The sequence below is a fragment of the Salvia miltiorrhiza genome, chromosome 7, assembly GCF_028751815.1.
Source record: "Salvia miltiorrhiza cultivar Shanhuang (shh) chromosome 7, IMPLAD_Smil_shh, whole genome shotgun sequence".
NCBI lineage: Eukaryota > Viridiplantae > Streptophyta > Magnoliopsida > Lamiales > Lamiaceae > Salvia > Salvia miltiorrhiza.
Window position 1 is genome coordinate 30,592,523 of NC_080393.1, and position 14,355 is coordinate 30,606,877.

Below are 14,355 nucleotides of genomic sequence, written 5' to 3' on the forward strand. Positions count from 1 at the left end.
CCTTTGCGGGTTTTCTGTGGTTTTTGTTTTGCTTTTTACGTTTCTTTTTGGCACGGCCCTCTGTTAGCGTCTGTGCTTTCAGGGGCTTTTTTTCCTTCTTTTTTCTTTCTTTTTTAATAAAATTTCTATTTCAGCAGTAGTGGTCAGACAAATTGCTTTCTTCGATGTGATTCATACCAGGTGGGTTGCTTCAGGTTCCCATGCCCCAAGTTAGATTGGAGAGGTACTGCGGCCGAAGCTCCATGCTGGCAAACATAACATTGCAATCTGGGCCTGGTAGTGCCTATTCTGACCACATTCTTTCCGTTTCCGCTCCACTGGTCCTCCCTTCCTTAACAACTTTGTTTTCCCCTGGACAGACCTGAACTGACACAAATAAAGAAAAAAATAGGGCCAAATGGCCCAAAAGTCGAAGATGCATCAAAGGCTCGCAAATCTATTTTCCCCATTTCACCATAGTATAACGATGACAATTCTTGGAGAAAGCTAAAGCCGCCGAGACGTCCCCCTTGAGCGAATGCTTCCAATATCTAGAATCTTTGTCCTCGCCCATATGTATCAATAAAATATCAGCTACCACCTCTGGAAAATAATTCACAAACGAAGCCGAGAAATGCCACAGTCCATCATAATAGTAGTCTTTCACTGAGAATTGAAGATAATCATGCATGTAATGAGGAATCTTGAGCTTATCCACCAACTTATAACCTAGCCAATCATCCTTCCAGAAATAAGTGTTAGCCCCATTATTGATGCAAGAATAAGAATCAACTACCAAGGGATCAATCTCTTGTTTAACGCCGAGCCAAACCGTTGAATTAGCAATATTTTGCTTAGCATAGCTGAAAGTCGTGAGGTATCTGGACCTCATAATCCGATGCGCCCAATCATCACCTTTTATCATCTTCCACGCCAGCTTCATCAAAAAAGATTTATTCATTAAGGTAAAAGAACGAATACCAAGGCCACCTTCCTCTTTAGGAGAACACACCCGTCTCCAACTAATCGAGCAACGCGGTCGCTGATCAATGTTGCCCGTCCAAATGAAATTACAACATTTACGGTCAAGCGAATGCAACAAAGATTTAGGCCATTTATAAACCATCATCGAATGCACAATCAAACTCTGAATCACAGATCTCACCAAACATACCCGGCCTGCAATAGACAGCTGAAGACCTTTCCATCTTGCAAACTTTTGAACAATCTTATCAAAGATCGGCTTGAGATACAAGGCCCGCGGACGACCAACAAAGATAGGAACTCCCAGATACGTCATCGGAAGATTCCCAACAGAGAAACCCATGACACGCTGAATTGCCCTTCTCCTATCTGTAGACACACCTCTGGCAAAATAGAGATTCGACTTCTCCTGACTGCAAATCTGACCACAAATCGAACCATAATAATTCAGAATATCCTTAATCTTGCGAGCATTACGAACCGTAGCGGTGCAAAAAAGGATAATATCATCAGCATAAAATAAGTGCGTTGGAAAATTAGTGGCCCGGCTGAAACCCATCGGAATAAGGTGTCTCGAATCCACACAACTGCTGAAAAGGTGACTCAGAACGTCTTCCGCAATCCCAAATAAAATAGGCGACAACGGATCACCCTGACGAACCCCACGAGAACAAGAGAAGTACCCAGAAAGCTGTCCATTGTAAAGAATGGAAAGCCGGGCTGAGCTAAAAATAATCAAAATCCAATTGACGAACTTCTCATGATATCCATTCGCTCTCAAAACTTGCATAATGAACTCCCAACGAATGGTGTCAAAGGCCTTACGAATGTCAATCTTGCAGGCCATATTCGAACCCCGATTCGTACGTTGCATCGAGTTGAAGCCCTCAGAGCTGAGCATAATGCAATCATGGATGTTGCGACCACTAATGAAGCCAAATTGGTTATTAGAAATATGAGTGGACGCAACCATGCTAAGCCTGGAAGCCAAGATTTTGGAAATGATTTTAAAGAAGAAATTCGATAGAACGATGGGCCGCAAATCTGCAACAGTTGAAACGTCCTTCTTCTTCGAAATAAGAATCATGGTACTGGAATTGCAACCAGTAGGTAAATAAGAAGATCGAAAAAACGTTTGAACATCACTTACAATATCCGTCTTAATAATCTCCCAGCAAGTCTGAAAGAAGAAACCAGAGAAACCATCAGGCCCAGGGGCACTATTAGCTTCCATGCCAAAAACTGCCGCCGCAATCTCACTCTCCTCAGGAATACTGACCAAAATATTATTCTGAGCATCCGAAACCGCCACGTCAATAAGCGCCTCAATTTCCAAAGAATCAGCGCTCGGGCTTCCATCATCCATGAAAAGCTCCGAGAAATGCCCGATGATATGCTGCTCAATAATACTCGGATCATAGACATCCATTCCATCAATATTCAAACGAGTAATCAAAGTATTCCTCCGTTTGAATTTTATCATTCTGTGAAAGAAAGCCGTATTTCTATCCCCATCTTGCAACCACGAGGCACGGCTTTTCTGTTGAAGAAAATTATTTTTTCTAGAAAGCGCCACATTAAGCTCAGCTTGCAAACGGACCTCCTCATCGAAAAGCTCATCAGTATAACCTGTTTCAGAAATCTGGTTCTGAGCGACCGCCAATTGATTCTGAAACTGACCAATCGAATTATCAACATTGCCAAAAACATCTTTATTCCATACCTTAATATCATAACGCAGCCTCTTGAGTTTCAACATAACACATAAAATAGGGCAGCGAATGTTAACAGCAATCGTCCACGAATTCTTCACCATATCTAAGAACGAAGGGTGAAGGGTCTACATATTCAAAAATCTGAATTGTCTTTTGCCAGAGGGAGTATCATGACGGCATTGTCGGTAAGGAGGTCAGTCAGGTGACCTTGCTTTAGTAAGTGCGACACTTCTAGCTTCAGTGCGATGCAATCTTCTGTTCGGTGTCCGTGATCAGCGTGGAAATCGCACCACTTTGACTTGTCCCTCTGATCAGCCGGTGTCCTCATCTTTTCTGGCCATTTGACCTTGTCTCCGAGCCCCTTAAGAGCTTCGACCGCCTCGGCTGGTGAGATAGACAAGTTGTATTCTGGTATATTTGCCCTCTCACGTGGTCGTGACTCGTAAGGGTGGTCATACTGTCTCCTTCTGTATTCTTGTCGTGGGGGTGGGTAAGGCTCAGACCGCCTGTCACTCGTCCGTCTATCCACCCTGGAATCTCTTCTAGTGTGTCTGCTTGGTGAAGATCGGTGATGGCTGTATTGATCTTCCTCCCACTTGATTTGTGCCCATGCCTTGGCGAGGACGTCTTCCATTGTTCTACAAGGGTATTTGGTGAGGTCTTTGTAGAGGTCCGAGTCGGGCAGGAGACCCTTTCGAAAGGCGGTGATCGCTGTCTGGGTGCTGCAATTTGTAATGGACACCTTCTCCTTGTTGAATCGACCTATGTAGTCTCGAAGGGACTCGTCACGTCGTTGGATCACGGCGTAAAGATCCTCTGATATCTTTTCGAGTTTCCTGCTACTAGTATATTGCTGCACAAATATATCGGTTAGTTGAGCAAAACTTGAAATAGAATAATTGGGAAGGTTAGTGTACCACTGGAGGGCCGGTCCTGTCAAACTAGAACCGAACCCCTTACACATGCAGGCCTGCCTCAATTCACGAGGAATTGCGGCAGTGAACATCCGTTGCTTGTATTGAGCTATGTGGTCGGTCGGATCCGTTGTTCCATCAAACATTTGCATGATTGGAAAGTTGAACTTGACGGGCATTTCAACTAGAGCGATTTCATCTACAAATGGCGAGTCGGCGTAGCAATTCTCTGAGCTTTTGTGGATGGGTGCCGGGACACCAGGAATTCGCTGGATCAAGGCCTCCATTTCGGCCAACTTTCTTGCCAGGCCCTCGTCTCTGATTGCATACGGGCCGATCGCGGTTGGTTGGGCGAATTCATTCCCAAACAGCTGTTCTTGGGTGATCTCCCTCTGGCTGGGCCCGTTCGCCTGTTGATTGGCTTGGCTTGGCGCGACCGCCAGGTTGGGCCCCAGCACAGTAGGTTGTGTGCCTCCTACGACGGCATTGCTCATTGCTATGCCCGGGGTGGTGAAGTTGGTTCGGGTGAGTTGTCCTCCGATGGTGGTTGTTCCATCATGTCGGAGTGTTCCTGCATTCAAAGTAGCACGGCCTGGATCAGTCAGGTTACTAACGACATTGCGGTTTCTTACCGAAGATGACGGATCCATCATGAGATGGTTGGATCCGTCCTTGCGAGTGATCGGTGTATCTCCCAGGGGTTGCATGGAAGATACTTGGGCTTGGAAGCCGGGAGGTTCGATGATCTCGATAGGCTCCATGGCTTCGAGACGGTCATACAAGTTGGCGTTCTCCTTTTCCAACTTCTTGCACCTCTCCCGTTCCTGATTCATCTGTTCAGTCAGTGCGGAAATTTGGGCGGCTAGGTCAGCCTGAGTAGTTTGAGAAACCACGTGGGGTGCGTCAGGAGTTTCAGATCCGTCGCGACCGTCAAACATGATTGATGCTTGTAGAGATCTACGGAAAGTGCGTTGATTCGCTTGATTGCTAGGGCCCCACGGTGGGCGCCAAATTGTAGAGGCTAAAATCTACAATTGAAGTTGACGTCTGCACGTCTGGATAGATTGGGCACTAGCAACCTGTCAACACAAGAACACGTAAGAGCCCTAGGTTGAGCACCGGGTGGGGGTGTCGACCGTAGAGCCTCCGACGCTCAAGTCAGTAACGGAATAGCAAAGCGGAAATATAAATGAAATTAAATGAGATAGAAAGGCAGGCTGGAGTGCGATGTTATTCCAGGCTGTAGGCGGCGTCGGAGGGTGGAAACGGTGACAGTAAGCCAAGCTGGCTATTTCCGGTTTGAAAGAGAAATCAGCCTGGCGGCGGAGTAGAGAGAGAGTTCAAGGAGTAGAGAGCAAGTAGGATTTCGTCCACCTTTGATGATCTAGTCTGGATGTTTATATAGGAGACATCCAGCCGCTAGGGTTTTTACAGCCTGGCCCCGTCAAATCTATCAACCCTCCGGTTGTTGCGATTTGGATGGGATCATGAAGATTCCCTTCTGACTGCGTCAGCTTGGTGGAAGACGTCTTTTTAGGGCTTGACGGCTGGGAGACGTTTTTTAGGGTTTTGACGGCTAGGTCTTATAACTTCGTCAATCCAGGTCGGCTAGAACCCTTGGGCCGCATGCGTTATATCCAGCTTGACTATGGTTTTAAGTCGATCTATAGTTTTTCGGGCTAGACGGACCAGTCCGTTTGACCAATTGGGCTTTTTAAGGTTGTGCCAAACTGGCGAGCTAGCTTGGTGGGCTTAGGCCGACTGCAGCCTGACTGTTTAGAAAATTTGGACCTACTAGTCAACTTGGGTCGGTCCAGGTTGATCCCGTGATAAATATAATTTCACTTATTGGGCTAGACGATAAGTTTTCTTAAGTAATTGGGCCAACCTGTTAATGATCCAAGTTGGTTCGAGGTTTGCCGGGCTGGACTGGCCGGGTTTGTTCGGCTCATTAGTCCATCTTGGAATGTCAATTGGGCTTGACGAATTTTGCCCACTACAGTTAGCCCCCCACTCTACAATTAGAATTTTCTAATTGGAGAGTTAATTGATTATAGTCATCCTGTATAGGTGGGAATATCGGGCTATCTTTGTCCGTAAAGCCAATCGGTTGTAAAAAGTCAATTGCTAGTCAGCTTGAAAATTATTGCAATGGTAGATGGCGTGAACTTATTTTGAATAACAATCGATGTAGGCTATTTGGAATTTATTTTACACTTGTTCTGTTGAAATTTGCCGCTTGAAAATTTTTCAGTAATAAGATGTAGGAATTTCAGCTTGGAATTATTTGAATAACAAGATGTAAAAGTTTTGCCCTTCACAAGTTGGGGTTTTCTCTCACTCCCTTTAATGAGCACATATTTACAGGCTGTATTTGAATTCGGTCATGTGTCGGATTTGGGTGTACTGTGTAGTCCCATAAGATAAATTACCGGATGTCCGGCTTGGTGGGTAAACTCCCATTTTTCATCGAGAGTTCAGCCTGGTGGGCGAATTTCCACTTTTCACCTAGGGTCTAGCCTGACATAGATGTATTTTTCAGTTGCTCCAGCCTGAGCAAATTGAAATAATCTGAAATACGCGTGTTTTTTACTCTCCAGCCTGGCTAATTGAAAATTGGAGTATTACTTTTGTTTGCTCCAGCCTGGTTTATTTTGAGGTCCAGCCTGTATAATTTGACTTCACAGCTTCTTGAGAAAAGGACAAAGGCAGATCCCCTTTCTTTCTCCTCTCTGGTTCGGCGGAAAGTAAGGAAAAATAGGAGATATCTCTCTCTTCCCATCTTAATCGCTCCATCTACAAATGATGGCGGATCCTCTTGGGTTTTGCAGGCGCGGCTTCATGGTTGCGGCCGTTGGGTGGAGACCGGACAGGAGGCGGCGCCCGTCGCCGGACTATCCGAGGGAGGAGAAGTAGGGTGGCCGGATCTGTGGTTTTGTTTGAGAGATCTGAACAGGGGAGAGGAGAGGATGAGCGAAGGCCTGGGCCGACGGCGGTGGAAATTTGTGGTAGAAAGATAGTCGAGTAAGGGGGGTGAGATTTGAGCTTTGGCCTTGCTGAGATTCGAGCAGCGGCGGATCTCGGAAGGCTGATTCGCTGGCTCCCAACGGTGGTGGAGGCGGCGAAGTCGGACGGCGAAGATGGATTAGGGGCTGTGGTCGGAGACGCCGCCTCTTGCCGGATAATCGGAGAGGAAGAAAGTGATCTAGGGTTCAGAAAGCTCCTTATCTGCCGAATTTGGAAATTAAGGTGCGGGGTTGGCGCCTTTGTTCAATAGGCGGTGGTGGTAATTGTATCGAGAGGGGTGAGGCGATTTCGCCGATGGTCTGAACCGGAACGGGTAGCTTCTTCTCTCTATCTTTGCTCGATTCGAGAAGATGGGGCCTTTCGGCGGCGCGCACCTGTGAGGGATAAAAGAGGATGAGATGGGCCGTGACGTCTGCGATTCAATGCTCTCAGGCGGCGGCGTGGTAGTTGTGCTGGCGGCTGATTTTCCAGCTGGTGGGCGAGCTTCCGGCTGACATTTTGAGGCCATACTTGAATTTCCAGCCGTTGGAGGGGCAGCGTCACGGTGGTAAGGTATCGTCGGCGCAGAAGCTTTCAACTGATTTTATGAGCTTTTAATCGTTGAAGATGCTTCCATGTTCTCAAGGACCTGGCAGATGGAAGAGAGGCTAAGTTCCCTTGAATCCCCAACATATTCCGCCCACAGAAGAGACGCTTTAACGTTCGACGCTGCCGCATCTCCTACGGTGCTGTCAAGACCGGCGTCCTTTATTTGACGTCGTGGAAGGTTAGTATTGGTCAAAGCTTGATTTTTGTTTTTATTTATCGCAAATTTGAATCATGTACTAGCTGCGATTGTTTTAACCTGAATAAAGTAATTGTTTTACAAATTGATTTGTGCTGTAATGGTATACTTGATAATTGTGTAGCAGCTGTATTTGGTGTATTGATTTATTTTTGAAATGAATAGAATTTCAGCTATTTTTTCCCTTTTGGTTGTTGATGAAGTACAATTCTCTATGCAAAACATAAAGTGCACTGGTAATAGCCTAGTTTTAGGCTGAGTTGGAGAAAGTTTGAATAATGAGCGATCTTTTCAGATCTTTTCTTTTTCAACTTTTTGGTTGTTGAGTGCATTTACTAGTAGTCTAGTACTATATTTGTTTGAAAAGGGCAACAAATTATATTCTGCTTCCATTTCTCACTCTGGGGTTTCGTTTCCTCCAGTTCTAAGGGGGAGAGTTTTTAGCAGGGAAGACGCAAGAGAGAGGCCATTGTGAAGGTTTGTGACTTTTCTCTTTGTACATGAACTCGAGTAGTCATTTTATTTACAGACTTTCTTATTTGTTTCTTTTTCTTTTTGAGGTTCGGAGCTTTTTTCGGGAGGGATTAGCTTCGAGAAAGGGAAGAAGGGCAGAGAACAAGAACAGACGAGGCCTAAAAGGTTTTTTGGCTTCCTTCCCTTTTTTTTTTTTTTTTTTTGGCGTAGACGATGGGATTTTGATGTCTGAAGGTTGTATGCTACATGTTGGCAGATTTTTTTTTTTATGAATTCGTTCTTCCAAGTAGTATTTGTATGGCCCAAGTTCCCATGTAATATTAATTCTATGCTGCTAGCTTATGGAAAAGGGATCCTTGTTCTTATCTAACGTATTAGTGTTAAATAAGATTTATGATTTTTGCTCCATTGTTCCTTTTCAGCAAGTCATGCGAGTGTTGTGTGATATATTTTTCTTTTGCAATTTCCGTGAAGTTGGACCAAAGATAAATTAGTAACAGTAGATATCAAGCATAGAGTTGTAGATGGGCTTATTACTTATTGATCAAATATTCTGTGTAATCAATGTCCATAATGCGAAACAATAATAGCACGTTGATTCCAATGTAAGATTTGAGCCATTTCGCTGAGATTCTAATATAAAATTGGTCAGTAGATGTCGAGCATAAAATTTGTTGATCTTTTCAAGATAAGATTAATAATCGTGGAACTGAGGGAATTGTCGGGGTATTTCATAATTGTTTAATGCTAGGATATTGTCGATTTCTTCCAACGTATGCTTGAGTATCAAATCCTTATCTTATTTATGATTTTATCACTGTTGTGTGCGATGATTTTGTGTGCTATAAGTCGCCTAAATATTGTCTTCATCGTTGCTTTGTTACACTTTGTGTTATTTAGCAATTTATTTGTTTAGGTGTTTCCGGACATGTCTGCCCGTTTTGTGTCGAGTGGGTCGAGTAATGAGAATTCTAGATCGTCGGATGATGACACGGGCTGTCTAGATACTGTAAATGACGTGCCAAGGAATAGGCCCCGAGCCGGGTATGATATGGTTACGTTTGATTATGGGATTGGTGAAAATTTTTCTGGACCGCTTGAAGGAAGTATTCCTGCATACAAGCTGGAAGACGGGGGCCCGAAATCCGTTATAACTTTTGACAAGTTGGATGAACTCCGTGCTGCCTATGCTATTCCTTCTTGTGCCAGTCTGGCTGCCCCATCCGATTCAGAAAGGCCAGATTGGTTATATCCAGGATGGACGGTCCTATATGAGTGTTTTCTTCAGATGGGGGCCCGTTTTCCTCTTCCTCGACTTGTGTTCGAGGCTTGCACTCACTACCGCATTGCCCCAGGTCAATTGGTTCCGAATGTGTGGCGTACTCTCATGGCCATTCAGGTTTTTAGCGAGCTGAGGGGGGTTCACTTCAGTTTTTCTGAAGTTTTGCAGGCTTACAGTCTGGAGACGCATAGGATTGATAATGTTCGATATCAATTTAAGGCCAACCGTCCGCTGGTGCTATCTCTTCCAGATAGCGCCAAGAAATGGCGTTCTAGATACTTTTTCATATCCAATAACGCATTAGGAGAGCCGCGTGATTCGATTATTCCACAGGCGTGGGAAGCTTGTAGTGAGTGTTACGTGTTGGATGACTTAGATTTTTTGAGTATTTTTTGTTGTAGCAACATGTTATTATTTTTATGTATTCATAACTTGTATTTTTTGCTTTGCAGCTTGTCCAAGGAGGGGGCCTACCGGCTTGGCTTTCGATAGTGCTAGCAAGATCGATTGGTTTTTAGGTTTTAGTGAAAAGGATCGCCATTGCTGTAACATTTTGACTGAGGCCAACTTGCGAGTTAGCTCTTTGTGGAGCCACGTGCCCGCAGGTATTGCTTTGCTTGTCAATTTCATTTTATTCCGACTTGTCGTTAATACGACTAAGTGTTTTTATTTTGATGCAGATCACAGGATGTCGAAGTCATATGTTCCACCTCTGCTTGGGAAGGGCGCTGCAATGGACGTGATCCGTAGGAATAGACAGAAGGCTGCTAGCTCGAGCGGTGCGGTTACAGCTGATGTTACTGCAGCACGTGTCCCACATTTGACCCGTGTTCCGGCTCACAAGAAAAAGCGGTCTGCTGAGGTTGACCTCACTTTGTCCGACCAGGTGGGCGATGATTCTGTCAACCTGTCATTTCCGAACGTATCGGCGCATGCCCGGCTTGGACCTGTTCGAGGGGTGGCCGAACAACTATTACTCCCACGTGACCGAGATTATTTGAAGGAGATGGGGAGTGGCAGCGTGGCTAGTGAGCTCTTCGATCATGCCTTCTGACTCATCCAAAAACACCTAACGGATGGACTCGAATTTATACGAGGTCGTCCTAGGGTGGTAAGGTGACTCAAGTCGTCTCACAAGGAAGACTTAGCAGGGCTCTAATCGTATTGCTCACAAGAAACTTAAAAGAAATCTAAACACTCTAATCGGGTAATTGGGTCTGACACTTTCTCTCCGATTAACTAATGCGTAATTAAAATAAAGCATATAAGTTAACTAGGCAAAAGATAGGAAGCCAATAAGAACGCAAGAAGGAAAACAAAGCTAAGGTTCTAAACTAGCAATCTAGAAAGCAATCATCAATTCAACACCATAAACAACGATTATCTAGGCGAAATAACATATTAACATTTAATCAAATGAATGTTAAGCAAACACACACAATCCAAGAGAATTCCGCAAGCAACTCAACGACGAACTAACTAGAACATGGTATTTGAACATTAACGAAATCAACAAGAGTTTCCAACTCCAACACTAAACCAAACGATCATAAACTTGTAAACATCAAAGATTAATAACTACCTAGGCAAGAAACTAAATCAAGCATAAGATTCGAATGCAAAGAAAATCTTAATCTCCATAAAAAGAAATCTCTAAACTTTCACCAACAAGAAGGGAAAAACGTAAGCAATAGCAACGAACTACGAATCACGTAGATTATCTAAACTCAACAACAATCATCTCTAATCCTTACATCCATCAAAAGTATAAAACAAGGATTCAATTAACCAAAGAATTCATATAATCAAGATTATCTAAACTCAACAATAATAATCTCCAATCATCACATTCATCAAAGCATAAAACACAAAACTTAATTAACCAAAAGATTCATAAACAAAGAGAATCAAAGGGAGTTCTTACAAAACATAGCAATCCAAGGAAATCCAATCGGATGAAATGTTAATTGACATCCAAGCAATCCAATGAATCCACAATCGAAAGTAATTGATTTGAAACTCTAAAAACCTTAAGAAGAAGGTGGAAATCGCCCCTAGAGGCTGCTGGGTTCGAAGATATAAAGTGAAACCCTAGAGATGGGTTTTAAACTAAAAAAATTTGTAACTGCCAGATCACGCAGTAGGCGGCCGCCTAGAAGTAGGCGGCCGCCTAGAAGTAGGCGGTGGCCTAGAAGAAGGCGGTGGCCTAGAAGTAGGCGGTGGCCTAGAGAAGTAGGCGGCCGCCTACTACCCCTTTCGTAGATCCAAAGTAGGCGAGCGGCGAGGCTAGGCGGGCGCCATGCGCGCGGCGTTTTTGTTTTGGTCCGTTCTCCCTCGTTTCAAGTCGGATTTTAGATCCGTTTTCGCCTACGAACTCGTATCGAGACGAACTTTGATTCTTCATCAGACCATTCAACTAAATTCTGACTTTAATTTTGTTCACATATCAATCAATGTGAGCACAAAATCCTGAGACAACAAAATTAGCACAAAAGCTCAAATCATTCAACTCTTAAGTGAAAGAGACCAAAATAAAAGTCAATATAACACGTAAACACCCAGCGATTCATCACAAAATAGGGCTAAACAACCCCCCCACACTTGATCCTTTGCTTGTCCTCAAGCAAAGTCACGACACCAAAAGATAGTTCACAAGAAAACTTCCTCACCATTCACATCTCCAACCAATCTAAGTCTCTTAGCCTTTCACATTCCTCACGAGATGTTCATTGTTAAGATTTTAAGAAGCAACAACCACATGATACAATTCAATCCGATCAGACCCAATTCTCCGCTAGAGGTGAATTCCCTAATGTGATTGCCTTTATAATCAAATCCCATTTTCCTTGAAGATGATAAACAATCAAACCAAATCAAATTTTATACATCTTTCTTTTAAAGGTGATGTTATTCCATTCTCAATAGATGGGCCAACTTTCGTGAGATCAACACTTTTGGAGGTAATCCAAAATGTTCTCACGTGGTTTTCCATGCTCATAACACTACTGTCAGAGGAGCAGAGACCCAAAGCTATAGAAAACTTCACAACAAACCAACATTCAAACTCAAGGGATAAGATCGTAGGCTATCACAATGAAAACACTCCCTCTAGCATCTACCGGACAAATCACGTCAAGAATAGCTCATAAGGGTGTTGCATCCAAAACATTAAACAACTTACATCAAGAGAGGAATATGCATAGCCTGAGAGACAAAGATAGCAACCAAGCCAACACAAAGCATGAAATTTACTTGTGAACAAATCATCAAAGTGTGCATTATTACTTGAAGCCAAACAACAATCAAGATAAAGGAGACCATTTGCCCCACACAAGAAAGCCCAAGAACACAACAAAAAGACACCCACAGGATTCACAACTACCAACAAACACCCCCCCCACTTAAAATCTGGCACTGTCCTCAGTGCAAACGAAAAGAGAGGTGAAAGAGGAAACTTCCCTAAATACCGATCCAGTGGTGAGTCTGTAGTGTCCCACGATGTCTGCCTCTCTCTCATCCATAGAACAAGCAGTCTCCAACGCAACAACCTGCACCAAACAGCAGAAGCAACAAAACACCACACAAACAAAACGAAAGAAAAACGAAACAAGAAAAAGCAAGAAAACATGGGTTGCCTCCCATGCAGCGCTAGTTTTTAAGTCGCCAGCCCGACTAAGAGAACCCCTTAACCAAAATCCGATTGAAGATCCAGCTGCCTTAGCGCCCTTGTAAACACATCTTCTTGAATTGCAGCTGCGGGTCCTCCAAATGAGTCCTCCATGCTCGTATCCTGGGATGGCCCTCTATCCACACATCCCACGAGATTGAATGACCCAACCTCATCAAGCTTCTCTTCTAGGAGCAAGGCACACAGAAAGCCTTGCTCAATATCACCTTCCTCGTGCAGCTTATCCAGAGATTCCTGCTCAATGTCAGCTTCATCCTGCAAGGTAGCAAGGAATTCCTCCACAATCTCGTCCTCCTCCTGAAACTTATTAAGGAATTCCTGCACAATACAATCCTCATCCAAAGCATCAAATGTTTCAACATAAGAGCAGATTTGAATTAAGGAAGTGGGGGTAGTAGGTTTTTTATCAAAAACTGAGAATGTTACCGCTCTACCTACCCCTACCATACTTACAGTTCCCGTACCCACATCGATGCGAGTATGGGTGGTAGCCATAAAGGGTCGGCCAAGTAGCACGAGATGCCCATTCTCGCCTCTAATCCCTTTTCCCTCATCAAGTACAACAAAATCAGTGAAAACACTAATCCCCCTCACGACCACCTCAACATCCTCAACAAGGCCTCGTGGGCTGCTAATGGAGCCGTCAGCTAGCTCTATCTTAATGTTCGTGCATTTCAGCTCTTTATTTCCCAACCTCTCAAAAATATCAAGCGGCATCAAATTGACTGCCGCGCCCAAATCAAGCATTCCCAAAACCTTTTCAACCCCACCTAAGCTAATATCAAAAATAAAGCTACCTGGATCTCCTTGCTTGGGTGGTGGTTGGTCTAGTGCAACAGTGACGGGTGGCAGTGGCTCACTGGGGCATTGGGTAGCCTTGATTGCCTGCACAGTTTTGCTTCTCCATCTCCCCATGGTTATTGGGGCCTTGTCCTTGACTACCTCAACGGCATGAGCTTGATGCGGCTGTTTGTCCTGGTTCGGGAACTTTTCGGTCGGCTGTTCTTGCTGCAGCTGATTCAGGGCTCCTGTAAGTTGCCCAACTGTAGTCTCGAGACGCTTGATGGTAGCACTCTGAGACTCCATGTTCTGTTTGGTCATCTCCATGAAAGACTGCATGGTGTCCTCGAGAGACGGCTTCTGTGGTTGAGCTTGCTTCTGAAACTGTTGGGGAGCATTCTGGTATTGCTGCTGCTGCTGCTGCTGAAAATTCCCTTGTTGTATAGGAAACTGTTGATACTGCTGATACTGCGGGGGCTGCTGTTGCTGATAAGGTTGAGTGTAGTTCTGCTGCTGAGCTCTCCAACCCGAGTTGGAATTTTGTTGCCCTTGATTAAACACGGGCCTCTGTTCAAATTGAGGCCTCCCCGGATAGCTCTGAGCAGCATAGACCTCTGCTTCTCCTTCAGGTGTGGATTCCCCCATGCGATGGCACGCGTTGGTTCCATGACCAAAATCGCCACATATGCCACATCCTTCTGCTGGTGGCGCATGAACTGGTGGAGCCT

At 44.5% G+C, this 14,355-nt stretch overlaps 1 protein-coding gene across 1 annotated transcript; it reads left to right on the plus strand.

Annotated features, from left to right (window-relative positions):
• Positions 1-6,249: 6,249 nt before the first annotated feature.
• Positions 6,250-10,213, plus strand: LOC130994072 (uncharacterized). Its single transcript, XM_057919108.1, has 6 exons — positions 6,250-7,385; positions 7,826-7,880; positions 7,964-8,042; positions 8,794-9,508; positions 9,612-9,764; positions 9,840-10,213. The coding sequence occupies exons 4-6, from the start codon at positions 8,806-8,808 to the stop codon at positions 10,211-10,213; spliced, it is 1,230 nt and encodes a 409-aa protein (XP_057775091.1). The 5' UTR covers positions 6,250-7,385; positions 7,826-7,880; positions 7,964-8,042; positions 8,794-8,805.
• The last annotated feature ends 4,142 nt before the right edge of the window (positions 10,214-14,355 follow it).